Source organism: Scardinius erythrophthalmus (assembly GCF_964197995.2).
Source record: "Scardinius erythrophthalmus genome assembly, chromosome: 8".
NCBI lineage: Eukaryota > Metazoa > Chordata > Actinopteri > Cypriniformes > Leuciscidae > Scardinius > Scardinius erythrophthalmus.
Window position 1 is genome coordinate 4001781 of NC_138228.1, and position 27238 is coordinate 4029018.

The 27238-nt window shown below is 39.4% G+C and overlaps 1 protein-coding gene across 1 annotated transcript in view; it reads left to right on the forward strand.

Annotated features, from left to right (window-relative positions):
- lekr1 (Leucine-, glutamate- and lysine-rich protein 1) overlaps window positions 1-27238 on the forward strand; it is a gene marked incomplete at its 5' end in the record, with an annotated part of 82170 nt that overhangs the window by 12114 nt on the left and 42818 nt on the right. Inside the window, 3 exons of the mRNA XM_081372707.1 lie at window positions 6106-6269; window positions 16345-16530; window positions 20468-20549. Of these exons, the coding sequence (XP_081228833.1) occupies window positions 6106-6269; window positions 16345-16530; window positions 20468-20549 (432 nt within the window). The remainder of the gene's footprint in view (window positions 1-6105; window positions 6270-16344; window positions 16531-20467; window positions 20550-27238) is intronic.

Here is a 27238-nt window from a genome sequence, read left to right on the forward strand (position 1 = left end):
ACATGTAGTTCCTTAATATTACTCAGTGCATAAATACATAATTACACTGTAACAATGACACCTTAAAATAAAGTGTAACCCAAAAAAGTTGGATTCGGTAAAAAAGAAAGGGTGTTAGAATCGCAGTCAACATTATTTTTAGGATTGCAAACACTCTCTACATCTCCATACAGTCATATTTTGTATGTGATTCATTGTTAATTTTGTGTTTTCTCTTATTTTGGGCCAAAGTTAAAGACAAATCTGACTGATTGTGTTATTTTTTTGTCAAAATGTTAATAGACATGTTAAATGTTAAAGTCAATGTACTGAAAATCTGATATTGTGGCAACCCTACATCCTAGCATTGCGGCGGCTGCTTGCATTGACAATCGTTACTCATATTTTCATCAGAAAATATAAAAATGTAGTTGAAGAAGAAGCCTTTCCCTGAAGGTCGATGAAACGAGCGCTGAAGTACGCTTCCTTTATTCTCTACTTCACAAAGATATGAAGTAGATTTCAGCTCATCTTTGAACTGCCTCAGTCATCAGAGCACAGAGAAAATGAAATGGTGCGATTCTTAGATGTCTTTCCTCCTTAACCCCCGAGCCGTAATGTTAGCATCACTTTAAAAGCCCCTTTTCATGTCTGGTGTGTGTGCATATTCAGTTTCTGGAGTGAAGTGTGCTCCACATATGGGGCTTGTGCGTGTGTAGCGCGAGCTCTCTGTAGCGTGAGGTCTAGCAGTCTGTTCGGTCAAAAGGTTTATATCCTGATTATAGACTACGCCCCAGCGGTTCACAGAAAGACACGGGAAGTATAAACTGTTTGATCCATGATCACCCCTAGGAAGGTGAAGAGCACCAGAATGCTGATCATGTTAATTATGGGAAGTGATTTATAAAGACCGTTATGATGAAGTTAAGGATCTGAAACTGGTCAGGCTGGGAATGCTGGGAAGCAGGGGAAAGGAGGCTTAAGCAGCTGGCCAGACACACACACACACACACACACACACACACATCAAAAACAGGCCATGTGCTGTCCAGACACACTCCAGAAACACTTCAAACCCTGAGAGCGCAACGAGAACTAAAGAGAGGAAAGGAATGGGGAACAAAGACAGAAAGAACGAAGGGTCAATCTGAATGGGTCAGTCTTTGCACTGCAGTCCAGTTTAACTGACAGAGCCAGATGTGCTTCCAGGAGAGACACACATCTGTCTATCAGGGTTATTGATGAGGTTCTCGACTCTTTTCTTCTCTCTGGTCGGGTCTCGTCGTTTCATCTCCTCTTTTCTCGTCTCGTTTCATCTCTTTTTTGTTTCACCTCTTCTTTTCTCCTCTTCTCGTTTAATCTCCTCTTTTCTCATCTCGTCATTTCATCTCCTCTTCTTGTTTCATCTCCTCTTCTTTTCTCATCTCCTCTTCTTAGTTTATCTCAGTTTTTTATTTTTTCTTATTTTCCCATCTTTTCTCATAACATCTTTTGACAATAGCCATTGTAGCCATTTTCATTGTTCCCTTGTTATAAAAAATTAATTCCCATGATTCTCTTCCACTGTGTCGCTCTCTCTTTTTCTGCCTCTTTTATTGTCTGTCTCCATGTCTCGTCTCGTTTCCTTTTCTCGTCTTTTCTCATCTCGTCTCGTCTCCTTTTCCTGTCTCTTCTCCTTTTCTCTTCTAGTCTCTGTCCTCTTATCTAATATTTTTTAATTTTCTCTTATTTTCTCATCTTTTCTCATAACATCTCTTCCATGCCTCTTGGTTTTTCTTGCATCTTATTTAATCTCCTCTCCTGTTCTTCCTTCTCTTCTAATACCATCTCTTTTTCTTACCATCTCATCCTCCTCTTATTTCATCCCAATTTTCTCGTCTCCTCACCTCTTTTCATCTCCACTTCTAGTCTCCTATCTTCTTGTTTAGTTTAATTTCCTATTTTTTCTCGTCTCAGCTCATCTCATCTCATCTCGTCTCGTCTTTCTCATTTTGCCTTTTTAATGTAATTCTCTTTGTGTCTTCTAGTCTCCTCTCCTTTGACAATAGCCATTTTTCATTGTTCCCTAGTAATGAAAAATTAATTCCCACGGTTCTCTCCCACTGTGTGTGGCTCTCTCTTTCTCTGCCTCTTTTACTGTCTGTCTGTCTCCATGTCTCTCCCTAACACTGCCATGTTTACCTGTTGCCATGACTGCTAGACAACTGGATGAGTGTGTGCTTGTGTATGTTTGTTTATGTGGTGACAGACTGAGATGGGGGGATGGATACGCATATGGTTGGTGTGTGGTCGCGGAAGAGATTTCATATGTGTGTGTGTGTGTGTGTGTGTGTGTGTGTGGAGTTGGCGTCCTGTTTATCCACATTGAGACTTCTGGCTGCTCTTATCTGCCGCTGTCTCATGATGATGATGTAATGCTGGTGGGAATGAGAGGGGTGTGTGATGTAGTGCAGCCGAACTGACACACTTCTTCAAATCTACAAACCTCATTAAATCACCCAGTGCTGACACCCAGCCAGAAACTACGAGAAGCCAAAAAGACACAGACTGTCCCATAGAAAATGAATGGATTTCTAAATGAAGGTCCAGCAGGAGCATGTTCATCTAATCCTGTTCATCACAACACTAGTGCATACTGTATAAACAGCTGCTTACCAAATGTGTTTACCGTCAGCTCACTCAAGGATTATATGAAAATGTCAAATCATAACAAATGAGACATAGCTTAAAATGAACAGGAGTGCAAATATCCCACCCACACATAAACTGTAAACTTTATTTATCTAGGCTTATGTCTGAATATCTAGTTTTGTGTTCAAAGACTTGACATACAATTTTAATGGATCAAAACTGATACACACAGCATGTCAAGGATTCAGAATCAACAGTGATTTCAACATTGATATTTTTTAAATCAGTATTGATTGTGCTTGTTAATCAGATCACAACTGAGACCTCTTTATTATCTCAATTGTTTCTCCTGAATATCATTGAGATTGAATGTTGAATGAATGTGCTCAGATTGGCAAAGATACAAAAGTGTGCAATAAAAAGTCCCAGCAGATGTTAAAGGGATATTTCACCGCTGGAAAGACGAATGTGTATTTAAATTGGGTCATTTATGTAGTAGAAATGTGAAATTATTTTAGACGTTGGAGCCTTCTAGACTGAGAAATGCCAGAAAATGTATTTTTGGCTCATGTGGATGAAAGACAACAACTCCCAGAATGCACTTGCTTCACTGCCCTACGAGGCCACGCCCAAGACACGCCTACCGGTTACAGAGTGCAGTATCGGGAGAAATGATACAACTAGGATACTAGTGACTCGAAACTGATAAGACGGCGTTTTATCGTGAGATCCCCCTATGGGCGGGTTGAAGACATGCGGAACGAGCTCCTCCTACTGGCTGTAGTCTCTCGCCTCTGGACAAAAAAGCCTCCGATGACGCTAAATGACGATTTTTGCGTCATCTGAGGTTTTTTTCCAGACACACAATACAGAAATCTCTCGTCTCAGGGGGACATGAGGGAGGGAAGCACGGTCACTCCAAAATACTACCGGGTTTCTACTGATACAAAGCTTAAAGGGATACTTCACCTCTGGGAAGATGAATGTGTATTTAAAATAGGTCATTTAGGTAGAAGAAATGTGGAGAAATTTTTGAATTTGGAGCTTTCTAGACTGAGAAAAGCCAGAAAATGTATTTTTGGCTTATGTGGATGAAAGACAACAACTCCCAGAATGCACTTGCTTCGCTGCCTTAGGAGGCCACGCCTACCGGTTAGAGAGCACAGTTGAAAACAAGAAGGCTAGCCTAACTAAGTGATGAGTTTGCCAGGGATTTAGAGACCCAAAATGTCCGGGATTCGGCTTTTGCGTTCTACAGTCGCCATTCATCATGTTTACTGTGGCGAGCAGGACGAGGCTGACGGCCGCGGGAGAACGGCGCAAGGCCGGTGGCGTCATTACTGAGACGCGCCGGGTCTCGCATCTCTCACGGAGGAGCGGGAATTTTCTTAGCAAGGGTAAAGCGCACATCAACCGATCACTTGTTTAGCGTTCATGTAAACACTACAGTCAGATTCACCGAATTCTCGGAATTAATTCAGTTAGATTGAAACGAGAGGTGTGCATGTAAACAATGAATGGCGACCGCAGAACGCAAAAGCCGAATCCCGGACATTTTTAACAGTCTCACCCGCCGGACAAGTCCGGGAAAAGGAAGATGGTAACCCCTACTTACTCAGCTTTCTACTATTATTCAGCTTTCTCCACAGAACAAGAGCATGCTAGCTTAGCTTCTAGGGCTGTAACGATACACCAAAGCCACGATTCGGTGGTATCACGATTTTTGACCCACGATTCGGTTCGTATCACGATTTTCTTTTCTTTTTTTTGGGGGGGGGGGTGATTTTTATTAAAACAATATTTTTTATTAAATAACATTTGCAAAACCTTTATAAACTGAACACCAAAGAACAAGATTAACTATGCAAATTATTAACAATATAAATAGCCATATATAAAATAAATAAATAGCCAAAGCTATAACACTTCTGTTTTCTTTGTAACAAAATACTGTTGAAAAGCAAACAGAACTAAACTCCATTGTGGTGATGATTCGAGCATGTTGAAAATTCTCCTTCAATCAAGTTCTCTTACATTTACAAAGTAGGCTAAATTAAATGGCTACTGTTTCACACTGAGGTAACTGAGGCTTACTGCCTGTGCTGCAAACCACCAATCAAACCTTACAAATTGAGGTAAATTGTGTTTTTTCTTGCTTTTCCCCAGTCTTAAAGTGAAAAAGGTAGTATTTAATTAAATACATTTATAGTGAGATTACTACATTTTATTTAATTAATCGCATTTATTGTCAATCTGTGTTCATTTTGACCACGAACCATGCGCTGTCACTTTAATTCAGCGCGTGCAGCACAAAAGAAATACTTGTTGCGGAAACGATCGCTGCACTGCTGTATACGCACGGCAACTGGAACGGATCGACGGACGGCAACCGCGTGCAGTCTGAAAGCTCTGACCGGTTAACATGGGTAGGCTACGGAAAAAATATGCACCGCATACGCACTGCAAACGGAGTATGTGTGAAACGGCCGTTACTCTGAGAGTTGGAAGGGGTGTGTCGCGATTTTGCCTTCTCACACCGCGAAACAGGATCGTGGATCCGAGTGTCGCGATTTCGATTTCATATCGCGTATCGTTACAGCCCTATTAGCTTCCAAAGAAAGACGGCTGATACTGTGTACATTCTGTGAGTGAGATCCCACCCTGTATGGGCGGGTTGTAAACATGCGGAACAATGCCATCTACTGGCTGTAGTCTTTAGCCTCTGGACAGAAAATCCTCCGATGACGCAAAATGACGATTTTTGCGTCATCGGAGGATTTTTTCCAGACAAAAAATACATAAATCTCTCGTCTCAGGGGGATATGAGGGTGGAAAGCATGGTAATTCGAAAATACTACAGGTTTTCTACTAATACAAAGCTTAATGCTAAATCCTGAAGTAACCCTTTAATGCTAATCGGTGAAGTATCCCTTTAATGTTCTTAAACGTCTTGATTTTTCTTGTCTCTTTGCTTCTATTCTCGTCTGTTCTTTGTTTTGGCCAAATTTTGCTCAAAATAATGTCACACCGCTTTGTTCTCTGAACTAAACACTTCATCTCTTCTTTTCCCATCAGCATTTAATGCTTCTCCTCAACTTTTCTTGTCATCTTGTCTTGTGTCTTCTCTTCAAACAGAACTCAAATGTTTCATCTCGTCTTTTCTCATCTTTTCTCTTTTGTTCTCGTCAAACATTTGATATAGTCTCTTTTCTTGTCTCGCCTCTTCCCCTCTTTTCAAAATGAACACAAACATTTCATGTAGTCACTTTTCTTCTCTACTTGTCCTCTTTTCTTCTTGTCTTCTCTTTTTCTCTTAGATTGCCATATGGCCAGTTTCCTGAGCCAGTATTGTTGTCTTGCACAAAAGCAGTGTAGAAGAAATGTAGTATTCTTCAGTATAAAATAGAGTCTTTTGAGTAATCCTCTTTGTGCGTGTGTGTGTGTGTCTGTGTGTGTGCGTGTGTCTCTGTGTGTGTGTGCACATGTGTGTGTCAGATCGAGGTTTGCACAGCAGCAGAGGCGTCTCAGGGAGGCTCTGGTCCTGCTTCAGTCGTCTCGAGGGGAGATGACGACTGTTAAGATCCAGTTAACTCACTTCCTGGAGACATGGGACAACAGCAAAGCACGGATACTGCAGAGTTGCATCAGTGCTGACGCAGGTAATTAAACACACACACACACACACACACACACACACACACACACACACACACACACACACACACACACACACACACACACACACTCTTGTACATCTATCTTTATGAGGACAATTAATTGACACAATGCAGTCTCTAGCCGCTTACCCTAACCTTACCCATCACAACTAAGTGCCTAACCCGAACCCTGACCCTAAACCGACCCTTAACCTCATTATAACCTGATCCCTAAAACCAAGTCTTGACCCTCAAACAGGCCTTTAAAGGCTCTCAGAAAGTGAGGGCCGGCCAAAATGTCCTCACTTTACTCTTTGTCCTCACTCCAATGGTCTAAAACTCAAACTGGTCCTCACAAAGATAGTTGTACAAGTACACACACACACACACACACACACACACACACACACACACACACACACACACACACACACACACACACACACACACACAACAACCACTTGCTTGTGCCCTGTGAACTTTAGAAGACATGTGTATGTCTGTGCATGTCTAATACACACGTGTTCTGAGCAGATGCAGGCAGTCTCATGCTCAGAACACACGCCAAGGGTGACAATCACAATATATCTTGTCATGGTCTGAAATTAAAATAGAACACACTCTCCCTCGGCCCGTGGGTGTGTGTGTGTTGGTGACTGTGAGATGTAGGGCACTCTGTTCTCGCTGTGCTGAGATAATTGCAGTATAATGATAATAGAGGATGTGAGATATTTAATATCAGGGAGCTGGAAGAGAGCGTGTCAGTGAATGTGCCTCACAGTATAGCGTGTGTGGTATTGGGAGTCTTGTGGGGCTGACATGTAGACATTTTAGGAAAACATAACAAATACATTCACCTGGACACTTTATTAGGTACACCTGTTCAACATTTTGTTAATGCAAATGTCTATTCAGCCAATCACATGGCATGTGGACATGGTCGAGACGATCTGCTGAAGTTCAAACAGAACATCAGATTGGGGAAGAAAGGTGATTTGGCTTTGAACGTGATTTAAATTTTTGCTTTCTTTTTCTAATTAATCTAATTATTCTGTACAGTTTTGAAGCTTTAATTTCAGAGTGTGGTTGTCCATGTTTTACTTTTTTTAATTTTTTTATAGTAAAACCTGACAGACATATACTGCCTTTGGGGTCAGGAATATTTGTTTAATCAGCACTTTTGATCAAACGTGACATGTATAATGTGAATGTATCTCGGTTTTCACAGAAATATAAAGCAGCACGACTGTTTTCAACATTTATGATAATCAGAAAAGTTTCTTGAGCAGCAAATCATCATATTAGAATGATTTGTGAAGGATCATGTGACACTGAAGATGGGAGAAATGATGCTGAAAATTCAGCTTTGATCACAGGAATAAATTACATTTTAACATATATTCACATAGAAAAACAGTTATTTTAAATAGTAATAATATTTCACAATATTTACTGTATTTTTGATCAAATAAACAGCCTTGGTGAGCAGAAACAACTTTTGAACAGTAAAACATCCTCTCAAGGAAAACAGCTTAATTAAAGGAGCTTAATGAATTGTTTGGGGTTAAAGGTTAAAGTTGGGAGAAGGGTTAGGCTTGAGGTTAGGGTCTGTATTCTGATGTGGTTCTCAAACTGCGGTGGCACACCATACTGTATATTTTTTGTGTTCCATGTTTGATTTATAATATAAACTTTATTTATTTTAATATAGCTTAATATAGCATACAAGACTCTTGTGTCTACTAATGCATAATGTATATTCTTACTTCTGCCAGGGTTCCTACGCAGTTTGATTTAAGTAATTTCCAGGTCTGGAAAAGTATGGAAAAAAGAAAACAAAGTGTGGAAAAATATTTTGTTTCACTATTCAGTTTTCCAAAATATGAATTAATTTCTAAAAATAAATTGTCATACAAGCTGAGTGTTTTCATGGCAAAAGTTTAGTGATCGTTTAATGATTTTCGAACACGACTAAATGAATTCAAGGCGCACTTTTCATTGCACAAAACTGTTTGTCTTTACCAAAAATCTACAGTCTACGGTTTGGAAATTTGTATTACTTTGAGAAAACCAATGAAGAAAAAAAATATATATATTACAGGTGACTGTACTATATACTAAATATAATACTGAAAATAATGCTGTATGAACCATTTATGTTAAATAAGTCTGAAAAATCTACAGATTCAACGGGTTGGAATTTTGAGTCTGGAAAAGTATGGCATTTTGAAAAGAAAAATGTGTTTCTGGATGCGAATAGGAATTGTTTTCTTCAGTCTGTGAGCTGGCACAGCCACTCTGATCAAAACACCACATTTTTATTCAGTGCACGAAGAAAAGGAAACAAAAAAGACACAGTGACAATCAAAACAGTATTATTGTGTTCATTTTATGAAGCACCTCCTTCAGAATGGCTTGTTTTGACACTGGATTCAGCGCTCCAGTTTGAGCATTGTGTCAGTAATGTAACCAGCCTGACAGAGCAGTTTCAAGCACTTCTTGGCAGATGTTTTTTGTTCAAAATTTAGTATTAAAGCAAATTTTGCATTAATGTGTTTTAATTAAAATTTAAATAATGAATACAACTCTTAGCAATTAATACACCCTTCATGAGACTTGTAAATAATCTATTTTTATCGTAGATGTGCTGGGAAATTTACTGCAACGTGTCACACAGAGGAATGTGTTGCCGGTTTGGACGCATGATGCTTCACTGCAGCTTTGTTGATTAAAATGTGAGCAATCAAGTTTAGTTTACTTTAATTCTAACCAGACTGAGATTTTGTTCTGAAAAATACTTGGTGTTCCTTGATTCAAGACTGGCATGTTTGAGGGGTCGGTGCAGATCGCCCTTTTCTGCTGTGTAATGCTTCCAGATTGGGCACAGGATTAGGGTTAGTTAGTTAGGGACATTCATGCAAATATGGTATGTGTGTGAGAGAGTAAAGGTGCAGTTAGGCCTGTCACAATCATAAAGTTTTGTGCTGATGATTAATTGTCATACAAATTTTCAGTTTTGTTCATGTCACTTACAGTGTAAACCTAATACATCATTTATATATATATATATATATATATATATATATATATATATATATATATATATATATACAGTGCTATGTATAAGTTTAGACACCCATACTAAAAAGAGGAATAAAAAATCATCTTTTGGAAACTGAACTTAATGCCTTAATTAAAAAAATTAGGAAAAATCCAACCTTTAAGGACACCAATTTTCTTTGTGAATGAATAATGTATCGTAAATAAATAAATATTCTTCCTTAAAATACAGGGTGCTTAAGTTTGGACACCCCTATGTTAAATTCCCATAGAGGCAGGCAGATTTTTATTTTTAAAGGCCAGTTACTTCATGGATCCAGGATACTATGCATCCTGATAAAGTTCCCTTGGCCTCTGGAATTAAAATAGCCCCACATCATCACATAGCCTTCACCATACCTAGAGATTGGCATGGTTTTATTTCAGTTAGCCTAATAGCTAGTTTGATTTGCATTGAGAGATGATCTTATGGAAAGTACTCCATGCCAATCTCTAGGTATGGTGAAGGCTATGTGATGATGTGGGGCTATTTTAATCCCAAAGGCCAAGGGAACTTTATCAGGATGCATAGTAATATATTCAGTTATACATTTGTACTCTGCATCGAAAATATGAACACGCTGTTGCATCTGTAATTTTTAAGGCTTATTTTGTGGCATTAGTATAGGGCATTTTAGCAATTATATGGCCTTAAAGATCGGTTACACTCACAGTGTGGATGAATCATGTTTGTGTCGAAGACTCAGGATCTATTGAAGAGAACTTATGCGACACAGAAACTCTTAAAAAGCAAAAACACTAATTTTTGACCCATTAATTAAATGTAAGCGATCTCGCTGTTCGAAGCGCCTGTCATCAATGTGTCGTGAATAATTAAGCAAGGCATCTTCTCATAGGATGAGGATATAGGCCCATATTACATTTCTTAATGCTGTGAAAATAATATTTTAAAAAGTTAAAATCAATTTTCATTCAATTTTAATTTTGGTCCACTTTACATTCACACTGGAGCCCAGCAAACTAATATAATAATAAAAAACTACTTTTAGAGCATGATACACAGTTTTGATAAACAGTCCTGATTCTGGTTGTTTGGTGTTTTTGTGGGTTTGACAATTACTAGTGAACCGATGTGACTACACATTAAGAGAGATAGTTATAGTTGTCATGTTTGGTTTTGGGCTTTGTTTTTACTTTCATGTTTCATGTCTTTTATTTTGTAATTTGGCTTAGTCTAGTAGGTTCCTGCTTTTGTCATGTGATTCCCTTCCCGTCATGTGCTTCCTTTAGTCTCTTGTCTTATTGGTTCATTGTCTTATTGTGTTCAGGTGTTTCTTGTTCATTGTCTCTGGTCTAGTATTGTCCGTGTAATCTCAGCTGGTGAGTTGTTTTCATGTTTATGTCATTGACCATGTCAAGCCAAGTCTTTGTTTTACTCACTTTGGATTAAAGTAAATACACTACACTTGGGTTCAGCTGCGATTTGCCTTCAGTGGACTAATGTTCCAATAGTGAGGGCATAAGTGTCAGTATTTTTCAGTTGATGTATACAGAGATGTATTATTGTGCATGTAATTATGCTAAGAGATTGTTTGCATGTTTGAAGGCGTTTGTTCGGTTTACACATTGGCATGCAAATCGCTTCATGCACTGATACTAACGCATGCATACTTGTGTGTCACTCAAAATAGTTTTGGTTAGCAGACGATTCAGGTGCCGTAGGGTGAGTTAACCTCTCGCTCACCCCATCACCTGTCTCCTCCCCACCAGCGCTCGGGACCGCCTTCCTTCTGCCTGTTGCACGTTCCATAAAGCTGCCAAATTCCTGCAAGTGCCTGCGTGTGTGTGTCATTGAGAGGTGAATGAGTACAAAAGGCTAGAATCCTTTGAACCAAGAGACAGGTATTTTGTTTACAGTAGCCTAAGGAGTGTTTAGGCTTTGCTTTTCGTGCTCCCTCTACCTGTCTTTCAGCATGTACGTGTAACACTTGCATTTTTCTAAATGTGCGTATGTTACGCTGTCTGCTTGTGTTGGTTCAACAGAAAGCACTCCTAGGATGTTATATTTGGCTGTTTGTGTGCGTGTAGGTTCTGCTCTGCTCAAAAAGACAGCTCATGTGTGTGTGTGTGTGTGTGTGTGTGTGTGTGTGTGTGTGTGCGCGCGAGTGAGCGAGTTGGTAATAGCCAAACCGATATGGGTGTGGGCGCAACAATTATGCGCTGCTACCTGTCTGTCTGCTTTCCACGGTCTTGAGACATGAGGGGAAGATGAGATGAGAGCAGAAAGGTGTATATAAAGGAAGGTGAAACATGACACAGGAAGAAAATTAGAAAAAGGATGAATAGAAAAGTCTTGTGGGTTATTTTCTGCTGTGCTGAAGTAGGTTTGGTCTTTCTTAAAGTATAAATAAACTATACAAAATAACCAGGTTTTGTATTTACCTACAAAATGAAGTTACCTGTAGGTCAATTGCATGCCTTAAATTTTTTTTTTCAATTGATTTATTCAAAAATATGTAAATTCACTCATAGTGGACTGGAATACAAATAAATCCTCATTAATTAATACAATTCTTGAAAAAGTTTTAGAATGTTAGTAAAAGTATTTAAGAAAATGAAACAATTCGAATTCCACACAGTGGTCCTGTCCCAAACGAGTCCACACCTTCGTGACGTAATGCCGCTTTGACTGTCGGGTGTAAGTCTGATGCAGAGCTCGTCTCAGTGCAGGGTTGACGACTGTGCATCACAGGCGCATGTGACAAACTCCCTACAGTCTTGTGGGCTTAAAGGACACATGCATATGACGGCCATTGTAAGTCCACAAAGACTGCAAGTACACTGTAAAGGGTTAGTTCACCCAAAAATGTAAATTCGGTCATTAATTACTCTCCCTCATGTCGTTCCAAACCGGCAGGACTTTCGTTCATCTTCAGAACACAAATGAAGATCTTGATGATGAAATCTGAGAGCTTTCTGTCCCTCCATTGACAGTCTACGCAACTACCACTTTGACGCTTCAAAAAGTTCCTATAGAGATCATAAAACTAATCCATATGAATTGAGCAGTTTAGTCCAAGTTTTCTGAAGAGACTCGAATGATTTATATGATGAACAGATTCAATTTAGGCTTTTATTCACATATAAACATTCATCAACTCACACATCAGTTGTGGTAAATGAAGCTCAAGTATGTTCGCTTGATGAGTGAGAGTGAGGTTTCACTGAACCAATGAGGTTCATTCTCGTGTTACGCATCACGTTTGAGCTTCTCGAGAACCAATGAGGTTCATTCTCGTGTTACGCATCACGTTTGAGCTTCTCGAGAACCAATGAGGTTCATTCTCGTGTTACGCATCACGTTTGAGCTTCTCAGGAACCAATGAGGTTCATTCTCGTGTTACGCATCACGTTTGAGCTTCTCAAGAACCAATGAGGTTCATTCTCGTGTTACGCATCACGTTTGAGCTTCTCAGGAACCAATGAGGTTCATTCTCGTGTTACGCATCACATTTGAGCTTCTCAAGAACCAATGAGGTTCATTCTCGTGTTACGCATCACGTTTGAGCTTCTCAAGAACCAATGAGGTTCATTCTCGTGTTACGCATCACGTTTGAGCTTCTCAAGAACCAATGAGGTTCATTCTCGTGTTACGCATCACGTTTGAGCTTCTCAAGAACCAATGAGGTTCATTCTCGTGTTACGCATCACGTTTTGAGCTTCTCAGGAACCAATGAGGTTCATTCTCAAGTAACGCATCACGTTTTAGTCAAAAAACATTTGAGCTTCTCTTTATGTTCGCTGATCAATGCCCTGTCCCAAATGTCCAGGTTTCAGAAAGATGCTCACATTTGCCAAGCCCGACGAGCTCCGCTGCAGAAATCTACCCAACAGTCAAAGCAACATTACATCACTAAAGTGTGGACTCAGAGGAAGGCCTCGAAGGCTTAGGGTGCCATTTGAGACGGGGCCTGTCTTTATTCTGGATGTTGGGTGTTTTTGTTGGTTTGTCCACCTTTTGCAATTACTAGTGAACAACTAAAGGGATAGTTCACCCAGAAATTAAAGTTATGTCATCAGTTGTTGTAAACGGATTACAGAATTACTAAAAAAAAAAAAAAAAAAAAAAAAAACAGACATTTCTCAAAATGTCGTCTTTTATGTTCCACAGAAGAAAAGCATACAGGTTTGGAACGACATGAGGGTGAGTAAATGACGACAGGACTTTCGTCCATTTAACAGATTAGTAAAAAGTTGAATAAATTGTTTGGGTGGATACTTTACTTTAAAATCCCTGTGAACCGGAAGTTCTAAATGACTTTTCTCCAGTGTTGTGACGTATTTCCAAGTGAAAGGGAATATTGAACAGAGGGCAGGGTTTTACTTTACCTCCTCTCCATCTCTGCTCATAGCAGACTAACGGTTTGAGGGGAGTGGTTAAAGGTTGTATTAGCGATTTCAGGCCCAAAAAAGGCCCAAACATAAACGATCATATTCACCTAATCTTTCTTAACGATCCGCTAGCTGCCCGCCCCATAAGCAGGCCATCAAAAAAACGCGTCACTGTAGGCAGCCTGGGGTATGAAAAACAATTGGTTTCACCAACCACTCAAACCCAAAATAAATAGTGTTCCAACCAATCACCGACAGGGGGTGGGTGTTGTGAGGTTTTGCGCTCATGCACGCGAAGTCGGAGAACACGAGCGCAAAACCTCACAACACCCACCCCCTGTCGGTGATTGGTTGTTTTTTTTGATGGCCTGCTTATGGGGCGGGTAGCTAGCGGATCGTTAGGAAAGATTAGATGAATGTGATCATTTATGTTTGGGCCTTTTTTGGGCCTGAAATCGCTGATACAACCTTTAAGCATTTTCAACCCAAGCCGTCAAACTGACGTCATCAGAAAAGGAACGCCATTCCAGACTGGAAGTAACTTTTCAGATTTTGATTAAAGATTACCACGGCAAACAATTTTTTTCTGTGTATTAATTTGCACGGATTAATTGTTCACCACAAGACTAGCAATATGCGTTAACAAAGTAAATAGGGTCAGTTTTGATTTCATGTCGACTTTAAAGTAAAGTGCAGCAAACAAATTCTTTTCACTGCTGTTTCTTGCAGGTTCAGCTGATCTCTCCTCCACACTGCTGCCTGTTGTCTGTAGAGAATAGTGCAACCAAGCACCTGATATAAACGCTTCTGAGGTGCACACACTGACTTCAACAAGACTTAACTTGTGCTCATGCTACACCCGTCACATACTACACCACTGACATTGAATCTTCAGATTAGTGCTTGATCAATGACCAGATCTGAGACTTTTACATTGGGTTTCAATCTCAGTATACAGTATTTGGTTACCATTTGGTGCTAGATAGCAACTCAAGTAACACTTTCTTAAAGTTACAATAGTAAATAAAATACTTTCATTTTTCAGTCGATATAGGTTTTATTCAGTAGTCTTTGGTACGGACTTGCCCCTACAGTTCACACAGCCTGGGAAAACCAAAAGCAAGTTCAGACATTCACACAGGGCAGGGCTTTAGATTGCACCCCCTTTATGCGCACACACACACATTATGCATTAGTATGCTAAAGAGTTTCATCCAAAGCGTTCACTGAACCCTAACCCACGCTGGGTCAGCACTAGCAGCTGCTGTTCAGGTGCTTAGTCAGCTGAGAGAGACAGGTAGGGTTTGAATGTGTGTGTGTGTGTGTGTGTGTGTGTGTGTGTGTGTGTGTGTGTGTTCATGAGACAGCAGGTTTGGAAACTAAATTCAACTGAGTTGATGGTAACACCCCATGACCCGAAGTGCATCAATCAGCAGACAGAGGCTCGGCCTTTCTCTCTCTGTCCGTTCTGATCTATGTGCAAGCTCTTCATTGGTCTGGGTTGCTGACATGAATTACTGCGCCCGCTGTTGTTGTTAAAAGTTCTCTGGTATTTTCTCACCCATCAGAGAATTTCCTTTTGTAGTTGTCTTTGCTATGCAATGCATAAGCACTTTTCTAGAGTTATGAATTTTTATTCATTTACTTTGTGTGTCACTGGATGAATCTCAAAGGATTCAGGCAAAATATTTTCTCAACCGAAAAAAAGTGGAGTAAATCAGATTGACTCTTAAAAATTACACTTTTATAATATTGAAATTTTATATCATTAAAAATAACTCTTTCTATGTGAATATGTAGTAAAGAGTAATTTATTCCTGTGATCAAAGCTGAATTTTCAGCATCATTACTCCAGTCTTCAGTGTCACATGATCCTTCAGAAATCATTCTAATATGATGATTTGCTGCTCAAGAAACATTTATGATTATTATCAATGTTGAAAACAGTTTATATTTCTGTGGAAACAGACATTTTCTTTGATGAAATTTCAATGAATAGCATTAATTGGACATAGAAATCTTTTGTAATCTTATTTTCATTTTTGATCAATTCAAGGCACCTTTCCTGAATAATAGCATTAATTTATTTGATTTTATATTATTATTATTATATAATAGCATTATTTAATTTTATTTGATATACATTTGGTAGTAATATATAGAGATTACGGTTTTATTATAATTTTTTATTTTAAGTGTGGCCTACGACTTTATAAGTAAAAAAACAACAATATAATGGTAATAATGTTTTTAAATGTTGCATACGTGTCTATACTTTTTGTCCCACCATGTTTATGTACTTTAGCCCTGCCCCAAATTCTCTGAAACTGCTAGCATCCATTGAAACGGCCTGTGTACTGTGTCATTATACAGTCTGCTGTAGAGGGTGGGAACCATGCTGACCGGATTACCCTGCACCTCACTGAACTCATTGTGTTTCCAGCAGGTCAAATTAGTCTATGCTCAGGCATCTTGTTTTTATCATTATGTTTTGCATTTGAATTTATCTCAGGAATACTTGCAGGACACAGCACTTCCACTACAAATGATGACAAACAATTGAAAAAGTCTAGTTTACATCTGACCTGATAAGTCTGACCACTTTCACACATGCATTTATTTCCAGAGTGTGCTCGTCTGAGTCTGGAAGTGGACGGGTTGCAGGCGGAGCTGAAGAGTCTGCAGGTGGAGGTGCCAGGTTTGAGGTCATACCTGAATCAAGCCAGAGAACAGATGCTGCAGTTGGAGAACCAGGTCCAGTCCCACAAACTACTGCAGAACCAAAACCAAGAAGCCCAGACTCTCATACAGGGTGTGTAAACCCACAGTTTAAAGGTGAAGCGTGTCATTTTAGCGCCATTAGTGGCACCAAACAGAACTGCAATTATGATAATATTACATTTAAAATGCTCAGGAGGTTTCACTTTCATTCTCTCGGTTTCCTCCATGTTTGTCTGTTTGCCATCCATATAAATCCATGTACATCTGGTGTGTGTGTGTGTGTGTGTGTTGGACAGGTGTTTTGGGGTTGCAGTCTCACACCATTTCAGTATCCAGACATGCTTATGGTGTGTTTCACTAGCTTTTTCAGTTCTTACGTGTGTGTTTGTGTGGTGTTGAGCGTGTGTTTGTGTTAGACAGGTGTTTAACCCCCCTGCTTGTGTCTTCATGGAGCCTCTGAAACTCTCAGTAGTGCAGTTAACACTTTTGAAACGTTTCCCTTGTCAATAAGCCAACGGCCCCTAACCTTCATGAGCAGCAAACAAAGAAACATCACAAATGATTAACACATTATTCAGTTGTTTCTCCTAGACAGCAATGAGAATAAATGGAGACTTTTGTGTAAAGTTAAAGATTTTTCTCCAGAGAAAAAGACAGCAATCATCTTTCTTTCTCTAAAGTTTTGGAATAAATGATGCAACACATTATAAAGTTGTTTATAAGGCATTATGCATGAATTATAATGCATTAAGTATACCCTTATAATGCTTTATAAATACAGGCTTCATAGAAAGTGTTACCATCTTGGTAACATTATACATATCTTTACTGTCACTTTTGAATCATTTAATGTGTCCTCGCTAAATAAAAGCATTAATTTATTTTTCTAATCAATCATACTGACCCCAAACTTTTAAATGGGTCTCTATATTCCAGGCCAAATTATCTGAGCTGTACCATTCACATTCATTTTCAAGCTCTATACTCATATTGAATGGCAAAATGTGTCTTTTCTCTTTTTTTTTCCTATAAGAATTTTAAGAAAACCTCTGAATACCCCTGAAAAAAATGAATACCTAAATGAAATGCGGCTAAGAAGTCTAAATATGAAAGAGCATAAAAATGTTCTTCTGAGAAGTACTTATTACCCTAGAATCATTTTTGGAGCAGATTGATTTTTCCGTCCAATGCGAGGCAAAAGAAAGGGAAAAAAAGGGAGCAAAACAAAGAGTGTATATAAGTATACCTTGACCTCGCCCGGTCATGTTAGGGTGACCAGAGAGCAATTATCTGTATGCTTCTAAAGAGGAGAAGCCCCCCTCCTCTGCACTCCTCTACCCCCATCCAGAAAATGTCACGCTGACACGGGCAACACAGTAGAGAGCACTTTCACCAGAAAAAGCACGACGTCACCTTAACCGGTCTCAGCCTCTCAGAGCCGGCCAGACAGCCAGTTCACCAACAAACACACAGAACAAAACAGCCCATTTTTCCTCTGAATAAAAGCCCTCTGGATCGAGCGTGTAGCGAATCGACGTGATCCCCCCCCACCAGCCTCTATGCAGTTCTGGAACATATCCTGTTGTGATTTAGCAGATCTGTTCGCCAGCACAAACAGTTTGAGAACAGAATGACCGCTTCCTCTGGACTGTGGTTTCAGGTGTTTATGACTTGGCCCTCAGTTCTTTCAGATACAAACACGTTTGTTTCCCGTAATTTACTGTGGTTTTACACCCCCTGTTCTCTATCTCTCCTTCTTCAGCTGCTGTTTTCACAGGGATGACGCAACAACCCAATCATTGTCTCTTCATTCGCTAAAGACAATGCTGTGGTGCTTTTCCTCAAGAGATGCGTCTTACTAATAATTTCTCCCTGGATCTCTAAAGTCTCAGCCTCTCTGGGGTATTTTTGTCCTGTGGTTTAAGATGCTAATCATTAGGAGAGTAGGAGGAGAGGTCAGAATGACTCGCTCTGGTCGCTGGCTGTAAAGGGCAGCATCTCATCGACTTCATCCATTCAAACACGGACTCCTGACTGCGGTTACGTGTGTGTCCGCGTGTTCCTGCTCGTTACATTGACACCTTTGACACCTTTGCAAATTTCAATAATTCTTCATGCAAACTGGTTCATCTTATCTCTTGTGTGTCTTGTCTAATTTGTTTTCTGTTCACATTGGCACCTGAAAAGAGCCGTTTATCCATGCATTATTAATAACCTTTGACAGTCACATAACCACAACTCTGCATGTAGTTTGAGTATAGGCAATAAGAAAATCATAAAAATAGTAAATGGATTTGTTACCTCAATTATCACTTTCAGTCATTTGTAATATATTTGACTTAAGTAGTATATAGTATATTTGACAAACCATGTAATTAATGTTCATAAAGTGCATTTTCTAGGTTTCTTTTGTCACAATCTGTGATGCACTTGAGTTGGTATTAGATTAATTCTGCCTGTAATGAATTCAGTGCAATTCATTTCAAGTGTGGTTAAAAATGAGGCGAGTTTAAATTCATACATTTATATTACTTTAATGGCATTTATTTCAAAGAAAGATAGCATGAGCAAGCAAATTCTTTACGCAAAACATGTTGTGATATAATACATATAAATATGACCACTTTTATATTACCACCTTCTTTACCAGTGGATCTTTCCAGTCATTTTGATCAGGATTTTTAAAAGTTATTTTAATTCCAATTGATTCAATTATCATTCAGGCCATTTGGTGAACCAGTTTGACCGATTTATTGGAAATTAAAATCACTATGGCTTGCGGGCAAGTTTCATATTCCCACCTTTTTTGACCAATTCGTTTCCATGATTTATGACCTTTCCGGTCATCCGATAAGGATTTGTTTAAAAGTTATTTTAATTCAGATCAATTTGATAATCATTCAGGTCATTAAATGAACGAGTTTGATAGATTTATTGATAATGAACTGCCTCGAAAGAACAATTCACTCCCAAATCTAACATCAACAAACTTGCAAGCGAGTTTAATTCCAACATAAGCTCTACATATGAGCGATAGCTGTACAGAAACACATATCATTCACAATGGAAATTTCCAGGTTTCCATGACTAGTCGTGGAAGGTTTTTGTCCACGTCAAACGTTTTTTGGAACTTGTTCACTATGACCTGTTAGGATTTGAGAGGAACTTCACAGCCACTAAAAATCACCTTGAGACCAGGTAGTAATTGCGAACGACTAAAAGTGGCATTCATTCTGAAAAAAGCTCTAACATCATTTGTTTGCAGACACCTCTTGGTTTTGTTATCTAATTAAATGACATAAATTTTAAGTGTAGCTTGGCCACTTTAAATACTAATGCTGTCATCACACAAAACAAGTTAAAGAGTGGCTTGTACGGCCGTATTTTGTGACTTCGACGTCCCGCGTGTCAGTGACTCCAGTAGCACAACTCTAAATCTGTGGCTAGTCTGACTCCTACGGTTTCCTGTCATCCTTCCTCCCTCTTGTCTTTTAAAATATCTCCTGTTTCAAACCCTTGGCCGTTTGTCCTCTGTCAGGATAATGAGAGTGGGTCCGACTCCTGAATGCTGCATCGGATGTCAGCGAGCCGAGATGATGAATGAGAATGCTTTCACTGGCCCGTGTTTGGGTGTAGAGTTCGCCCTCAATTATGTCTTCTGGCAACTGATAGGCTCCAGATTATGCTTCAGTGCTTCATGAGAAATACAAAGCAGTGAGGGAGAGAGAGAGGAAAAAGAGAATTACATTTATTGGCAGGGGAGGAAGCGGATGAATGAGGAAAGAAAACCAGAGGAACATTTATAGCTAGTGACAAAAGACAGTGAGACAAAAATCTGTTTGTAACTTTTGCCAACTGTAGATGTTGAGCCAAGTCGGATTTAATATCGTGAACATTTCTGTGTTACACGAGTTTCCTGAAGCATTCCTTAGTCACCTGATCAACACTGTTAAGCCTGTTAAGGGCACATGGTATCATGTTATTGATGTTTTACAGGGTACATCAAGGATTTTTGTTTGTTTTTACAGGCCTGAAGGAGGAGGCGAAGACTCTGAAAATAGATCTCCAGAACAGCATGCATGAAAAAGAGCATGTGAAGAAACTCCTAGAGTAAGTTATTTTTTAATAGTCTACACTTTCAGTGCATAAATTAAAACATGGTAATATTTTGAGGATAATTATGGTTTTTCCATTATTCATATATATTTTTATTTTATATATACTGTTTTTTAATGTTTTTCAAAGAAGTCTCTTTTGCTCACATATTTATTTGACTAAAAATACAGTAAAATCAGTAATATTGTGAAATATTGTTACAATTTAAAATATCTGTTTTCTATTTGTATATATTTTAAAATGTAATTTATTCCTGTGATCAAAGCTGAATTTTCAGCATCATTACTCCAGTCTTCAGTCACATGATCCTTCAGAAATCATTCTAATATGCTGATTTGATCTTTTGTAACATTGTAAATGTCTTTACTTTATCTTTTAATTAATTTAATGCATCCTTTCTGAACAAAACTATGGATCTCTGAATATATGTATATATATATACAGTATATATATATATAAATGTACTGTCCCCAAACTTTTTAAAAATGAACAAATTAACAAACACAGAAAGTGATTCCAGTTATATTGTTTCTCCGTGCCGTAGTTGTTATAGTTGTGGTTATATTTAGAATTTTTTTAGAACTATATCTTTATCGTTTTCATTATAGTTATCGTCCTTGGTGTGAACAGACCTTTAATCAACCTACATCGCAAAGAAAGCACTTCTTAACAAAAAAAGGAAATTTTTTTTTAGAGTGCCCGTTTTGGATGTGAAGCACACCTGTGATTAAAATGCCTTAAAATGCTGACTAGGTAGGCAGCTCACTAGGTTTTGTAGCACAGCTTTAGGGCCCTATTTTAATAATCTAAGCGCATAGTCTAAAGCGCAGAGCACAAGTTCACTTAGTGTGTGTCCGAATCCACTTTTGCTAGTTTAACGATGGGAAAAATGGTCGGCGATCCCGGCGCATGCTCTAAAAGGGTTGTCCCTATTCTCGTAATGGGTGTGTTTTGGGCTTTACGTGTGTTAAACCAATCAGAGTCTCATCTCCCATTCCCTTTAAAAGCCAGTTGCGCTCGCGCCATGGCGGATTCGCTATTTACATGACGGAATTTGATAGTGCCAACAATACGCCTGAACACACCTCGTTTTCAGACCAATAGCCCATGGGCGCGCAAATGCATTTGCTATTTAAACAATGCGGCGCAGGACGTGAAAATGATAACTATGTCGGACTGAAACTAGCAAAAAACACTTGTCATGTTTGGCGCTGCATTGCGCTGGGTGTAAGATAGGGCACTGTAACAGTATTCATGATACGCACACACGCATGAGTGCTAATGTTATTTCAGAGGTTGACACACATTAGGTGGAGTATTCTTAACAAGTGTTTCATCCTGATTTACCCAGAATTCAGTGTTCTACTCTTCATCATACACACTACATCCAAACATTCCATTACAGTTCAGTATAACAGCATTATCTATGAAACACCCCCTCCTCACCTCGAGAATGATTTAATGTGTGGGGAAGAGGAAAGAGCAGTATTTTATGATTTGCTCGGTTGGGTAACAGCCATCCATCTTCCTCCCAGTCTGAGAGAAGCCGTTTTGTATTATATTTGCATACAAATGCACTGCCGTTCACACCAAACAAGAATATTTATTTAACCAAAGAGATCAGGATATCTTCCTTGGAATATGTGATGTATCTCCTCGTGAAGGGGGTTTATTTTCTTTTCTTGCTGGAGGTGCCGAAGGAGCGAAGACTTGCGAGCTCTGTGACCTGGCAGCGCTTGAGGAAGAAACATTTTTGTTGAGTGTCAGGTGTTGCTTCACACTCCGCACACCTCCCTCGGGTTCATCACGTTACACACACTGACTCAACGTTGGCTCATACTCCTTTTATAATCTATCCCAACTTCTGTTTTTCTGGCTGCTTTTCCCCCTTTGTAAGCGAAGGAGCCTCGCGGTGTGTGTGTGTGGATGAGCTGTCAGAACGCTTTGTGGCAGGACAGTGTGTGTGATGTGACAGTGGGAGATCTGGTGTCGCTGTCAGGGTCGCTCTGGCATTGACAGCTGTGTGTGTGTGTGTGCGACGGGGCTCGTCGCGTGCTGGTTCTTTCTGCCGTCTGCACTAATGTAGTTTGGAAGATTGATAAACAGATCTGATGCAGCCAACAGCCCTCCATCTTTACAAAAACACACTGTATGTACACTAAAATATGTTTTTTAAAGACATTAATACTTATATTCAGCAAGGATGCATTAAATTGATGACAGTAAAGATATTTATAATGTTTAAAAGATTTCTTTTTAAAATAAATGCTGTTCTTTTGAACTTTACATTCATCTAAGAATCCTGAAAACAAAAATGTGTGCGTGTGTATGTGAGCGTGTGTGTGTAATGTTTGAGAGAGAGAAATTATACGGAAATTGAATAACTGAAGCTATTTTGGCGTCTAAATAAAAACTTTCGGTAGTGCGATCAAACACAATCTTACTGAAAGCTCATTTTTTGAGATATCAACCTTAAGTTTGGACTCACTGTCTTCTGCAGAACATAAAGGTTTTTTTTTTTTTTCATAAAATGGAAGTAAATCAGATCCAATATGGTTTTGGACAAATGGACAAAAACAGTTCTTCAAAACATTTTCTTACTGTAGATTTTCCAAAAGAAGAAAGTAAGTTATACGATGTGAGGGTGAGTAAATGATGACAGAATTTCCTTTTTTTTATTTTTATTTTTTTATCCCTTTAACCTAATTTAACTTATACAAGCCAATAATAACACCTGCATTATTCAACTTTCAACTTTTTTTTTTTTTTTTTCATGAGAGAACTGTAGACCTCATGAATTAGATTGCGCTCGGCAAATGCTAGAACAGCATGACGTGTGTGTGTGCGGAAACTTGTGCCAAAGCTTTGATATCTCCATATCAGGGAAGAAAGAGCAGTGTTTGTATGCAGCATGTGTTCCCATGACAACTATGCAACCTCTAACCCTATTTCACACATATCACACACACACATCTGCCGAGCTGGTTTGTTTCCCTGGCTACGCTGATACATGTCAGAAATAGTTAGGGGTTATTTAAAATACTCATGGAGTGACAGACCACCAATGTGATTAACCTGCAGGGAGAGAGAGAATGGAAAAGAGCAAGACAAAGCGATAAAGGGGATGAAAACTTTTGTAAATGAGCTGGACCTCCGCCCGGTGAGATATGAAGTGATAAACAGCATAAGTTATGAAATGTGAATATGCAAAGCATTTCACTGGACCTTCTCAACTGATGAACTGAACTCAGTTACCTGGAGTTTAGATATCACACCCTGTTATATTCACAGTTTTTCAGCAGAAAAACATGATACCTGGTCTTGCATGTCTCACTACGCTTCAGTAGTGTGAGAGTAGCACCTTAGGCATGAAGCGTGTGTGTGGAAACTCGTAACGCTGTCTAAGAAATAGACTCTCTCAGATTCCACCTCCATTTGTTACCCATTAATAAACCTCAAAGAAGTACTGTCCAGCCATTATTATAGGAGACAAAAGAAGAGAATGACAGGGAGAGAACATGTTATTATACCATTATTTTTTTCTTGTATACCTTTTGCTTATATTTTTTTTTTTCGTTTTGTATTTACGTGGACTGGAATGAGCAATAAAACCTCATTCTGATTCAACTCAACTGAATAATTTGGGCCTTGTAGTTAATTATTCAAATTAAATGTATTTTAATGTACCAAGTTTGGAGGTTCATAATTTATAGCATTAGCTGATTTGAGTTTCTTTCATATGTGAGCAAAATATAACTTAAATATACCCAAATCATGAATCAGAGTAAATCTGTATCAATTTTCAGCCATTGTTTTGGGTGGTGCCTAGATGTGGCTAGATTCCCTTCTTCACAGTTTCTGCTTTTTTTTTGCTTTGCCTTTTTCCCCCAGTCACTCAGGAAGGTGATAGCACACCTCTTCTGAACAAGGTGCATAATTTGAGGGATAATTCATATCTTTATTGCTTTGTGCCACAGTTCAGTGCTTATGGTTAGGGGTTTAATCAAATACATTAACCCCTTGCCCGTCATAGGGCCACTGGTGATCCCAACTTAACGTTGTTCAAAATTCATTACTCTTTAAAACATCACACTCTTACTTGATCTGGACAAACTCAGCATCATAAGGAAGGTTTAAGACTCCAGCTTCGATATTTGACCACTGTTTATGATTTAAGTGGTTTGCATTGACATTAATTTCTTAATTTATGCCAGGAGTGCAAAATAATTCATCTGTAACGATCATTATTTTGAATAGAAATTATCACTCACAAAACATTCATTCTCGTCTTCTCCGGTTTATTTGTGGTCAAATACATATAATAAACAGCATCTGCCAGGGTTATTAGTCCAATAGTGCGCATATTTGGAGAAAAATGATTAATTATCACATGTTTGTACAATATTTTGATCATACAGAATAAAAATTCTGTTCATTTTCCACTGAATTATGCGATCTTTAGAGCTCAAACAGCGCACAGAGCGAGATGTGTTTCTCCTCTTCCTGATTTGCGTCATACTTGACCTCAAATCTTTATTATTCGCTGTACCAGCTGTCAATCATCTTCACGTGATTCAACGTGACCTCTTTTTATTTTGGGTATGTCATGTATGCAGCAGTGGGATAGTTCACCCAAAAATGAAAATTCCTTTATCGCTTGATAAACTTAAGGTTGAGCCACTGTAGTCACCTGGACTATTTTAACGATGTCTTTACTAACTTTTCTGGGATGGCAGATGTTGATTACATAGAAGCCTGTGGAGGAGTGAGACAGCTCTCGGATTTAATCAAAATACCTTAATTTGTGTTCTGAAGATGAACGAAAGTCTACGGGGTTGGAACAACATGAGGGAGAGTAATTACTGACAGAATTTACATTTTTGGGTGAACTAACCCTTTATGTATGAGTGTAGCGAAGTTAAAAGGCTCAGGGAACATGGAGGTGGGAACAAACTTTAAACTAAAGTAAAGCGGCAGACCCTCACGGACGACTGCCGCACAAACATAAACACAACACAACTTAGGCCACACCAACACAGGTAATTTCAAAACCGCAGCTTTTTCTGTGCGCTTTGGCTGTTCGTCCACACGCAAACGCAGTATCTGGTCACTGAAACCAAACCTTTTTGAAAAATCCTGCCAGGTTGAAGATTTTCAGAAACTCGGGTTGCAGTGTTGTCGTGTAGAGGCTGAAACCGGAGATTTTGGCTTGTGACGTCAGAGTGTGCGCTGTTATCTCCTTTGTTTACGAGAGGCGAGTCTGTGCAATGGCGGATGTAGCCAAAATACTTCCGCTAATAACTGTGCTAACAAGGCTTATTACATGTATACAGATACATGCACAGTTCTCCCATTACACATTGCGGAACAGAAGTGTCAGAGAGCAATACCACGCAGGTCACTGCTAATGACAACATGTTGTTAGCCGACCAGAACCGGTAATAACCTGTTTTTCAGGCTTCTGATTGGCCAACATGGCTTTAAGGTTAGGGTTATATCGACACCTGTTGGTTTGGCATCCTCTTGACAGCGCTTCATAGCGTCGTGTTTTCATGTGGACAGAGATTTCTTTAAACCATGCTTGTGTGGACACGATTTTGTTTTTTAAACGAAAGAGGAAAAACTCTGTTTATAAAAATACCCGTGTACGTGTGGACTAGGCCTTAAAGTCCTCTCGTCTTGCACTGTCGTCACTCCTCCTTTAATCCCTCTGGAGTTCCTCCGTGAGACTCGAGACCGGTGTGGGACACACATGACGCTCATTTGCAATTGCTCCGTTCCCACGGCTCTCGGCCCCACCCTGCTTGCCACGATGAGCTAAAGTCACTCAGATCATTTATTTCTATCAAATCTGATTCATTCTTTAGGAGAGGCAGGCTTCTAGTGAGCATGTGAGAGTTACAGATTGCGTTCTTGTTTTCAGGTCCACATGACCTGACATCTGCCATGTTTTCATCCAAACGGAGACATCCATCTTTAACATGTTAATCCCATAATCACTTTCTCTTTTTCTCTCTCTCCCCTTTTCCTCTCCCCCTCACTCTTATCTCTAGTGTCACAGAGATCCAGGGGAAATAAAAGGTTATCTTAACCCGCTGTCAGATAGCAGTATGTCACAGATCTCAGCAAAACCTTCAGGCAACAATAATAAACAAAGAAAGAAAGGTCTTTACCAAACCTCCATAAGACGTTCGCTCAGCTCAGCTGGGAGACACCAACTCCCCAGTTTCTCCCCATACTGGTGTTGAGGGAGCCAATGGAGTAGGATGGGGAGTGTTGGTGTGAGAGGGTGAAAAATATTTGTGAGTTGGTCTGATGGGGGGATTCAGAAGGCTTAGCAGTTGACAGACGACACCCGCAGGGAATCTGTGTCGTGCCGACCTTGAGAAAGAATTGGAGAAACTAGAGAACGAGGGAATGAGACAGAGAGCGAGAGACTGATTGTTATTCAACTTAGCAATGCAGGGATTTCTCTGCTATGTTGTGCTTTAACATCAGGCCCCAGGAGCAAGAAAAGAAGAAAGAGGAGAGGAGAGTTTGGCGTTTATTAGCAGCCGGGCTCAGACATGCAAGGTCTGCACTTGTGTCCTGATCGACAGGAAGGTCAGTCTGAGAGCCAGAGGGAGAATGTGTCCTGTGTGTGAAGTTATCTGGGCTGAGTGGGGCAGATTTTACCTTCATTG